This window comes from Tupaia chinensis, unplaced genomic scaffold (assembly GCF_000334495.1).
Source record: "Tupaia chinensis unplaced genomic scaffold, TupChi_1.0 Scaffold000451_2, whole genome shotgun sequence".
NCBI classification, from domain to species: domain Eukaryota; kingdom Metazoa; phylum Chordata; class Mammalia; order Scandentia; family Tupaiidae; genus Tupaia; species Tupaia belangeri.
In genome coordinates this window covers 2748292-2750221 of record NW_006159958.1, presented here as the reverse complement: position 1 = coordinate 2750221, position 1930 = coordinate 2748292, and the positions used below count along the sequence as shown (strand labels likewise).

Below are 1930 nucleotides of genomic sequence, written 5' to 3'. Positions count from 1 at the left end.
TCTGTCTGGCGAGCGCACACGCCCTACAGTGAAAATCTCTCCAAAAAAAAAAAGATAAAGCAGAGACTGAAATTCTCATCAAACTGGTACCTGCAACCCACTCTACCTTCAGATTTCCCAGATACATGAAACATACATTCCTCTTTACTGTTTAAGCCAGTTCAAAATGTATTATTTGTTTGTTTTGTTTTGCTTTTTTCGAGAGTTGTTTCTTTTTTTTTTGTTTTGTTTTTTGCTATAGGGCATGTGCACTCATTGGAGAGAGAGACAGGAAGCAAAAAAATCACCGCCCAGGAGGAATGGCCACACTGTAATTCCTTCTCCTCCATTCTCCTCTCAGGGTTTCGGGCATGCACGCACACGCGCGCACACACACACACAGGGAGTTTCAAGCCGCCACTTGAACTGCAGTCAGCCATGGGGCAGTCCAACACCTTAACCGCTACAACATCTGCTAGCCCCTGAACTGGGTTTGAATCTTTATAATAAAAGAGTATCCTAGTAAGGAAAGACTGCTATACACAGCAACGAACTGTGAGGATGGAGAGGTTAAAGGGCAGCTGAAGTCTGTCCACAGACAAGCCTGTGGGAAAAAGACGAAATGGCCCAGCAAGGAGACAGGAAGACATAGCTCTCGCCAAGAAACCAGGAGCAGGAGAGCCCTGTGTTGGGCATACAGTGACCCCGGGCTGTCCCCAAGGGCGATCCTTGAGGAACAGGGACTATCTGACTAAGAGTTCCTGAGGTCTCTTTCCTTTTTTTTTTTTTTTTTTTGAGAGATTTTTGCTATAGGGTGCATGTGCTCGCCAGAGAGAGAGAGACAGAGAGACAGAAAGCGAGAAATCACCCCCTAGGGGGGATGGCCACACCACAATCCCTTCTCCTCCATTCTCTTCTCAGGATCTTGGGCACGCACGCACACGTGCCCGGTGTGAGTTTAAGCCGCCGGGTCCAGGACCCGAACCACAGTCAGCTACGTGGGAGTTCAGCGACATAGCCATTACGCTAACTGCTGGTCCCCCGAGATTTCTTGATTTGTAAGGATAAAGATGACCGAAATATCTCCAAGGGCAGCCAGTCTTCTGCTGGAAGACTATAAGCAGACTGAGAAATCAGAAAGGTCACCCTTGATCAGAGAATAACAGAGTCAAGGAGCCAAGCTCAATGGCAGCCATGATCCAGACAGCAGAGACGAGACGGTGAGGTGAGACAACAGGTGTATGAAGACGGGACATGAACGGCCAGGATGAAAGAAACACGATCTCTGAAAGGTGTAAAACCAGGGGAATGCAGAGTAAAAAGGGACTCTCACTACTGTCAGCCACACTGGGTCAAGAGAACACACACCCATTATCCTGGAAAGGTCAAGACAAGGGAACCAGTCAGATGACCGGCACGTGGCCTCACTCACCTGCACAAGATGTGCCCCTTGGACACTGTCCATCCAGGGCCCCCTGGGGGGTCAAGCGCCAGGGTGCTTCGCCTCGCTCCAGCTGGGAAATCAGGGCCGGCTTAGGAAACGGAAATGCTGTTTGAGGGGAAGGAAATGGGACAGGCAAGTGAGTGGGGTGACAAAGAGTAATCCCAGGGCTCCTCCCAGGCCTGTCTTCAGGGGCAGGAGAGGAACGAAGGGAAAACTAGAAAGAACAAGGAAAGTTCAGGGGAGGGGGCAGGGGACCCAGGGAGGAGCCAGGGTTTACAAAGGGCAGAAAGCTGAGAAATGCTGTCACAGGTGCTCAGTAACAGGGGAGTCAGCAAATGAGTGGTTCTGCTCATTGAGGAGCTTTTTTGGAGAGGTTTTCACTATAGGGCGTGTGTGTTCGCCAGACAGACAGAGACATAGAGACAGAAAGCGAGAAATCACCCCCCAGGGGGGATGGTCACGCCGCAATCCCTTCTCCTCCATTCTCCTCTCGGGATCTTGGGCATG

General features: G+C 50.5%; 1 protein-coding gene across 2 annotated transcripts in view; it reads right to left on the bottom strand.

The window, feature by feature from the left end:
• Nucleotides 1-1930, bottom strand: part of ZNF662 (zinc finger protein 662) — a 9084-nt gene that overhangs the window by 5539 nt on the left and 1615 nt on the right. For both annotated transcript variants that reach the window (XM_027774542.1, XM_006155409.3), the window contains exon 2: nucleotides 1412-1528. In XM_027774542.1, the coding sequence (XP_027630343.1) occupies nucleotides 1412-1528 (117 nt within the window). The remainder of the gene's footprint in view (nucleotides 1-1411; nucleotides 1529-1930) is intronic.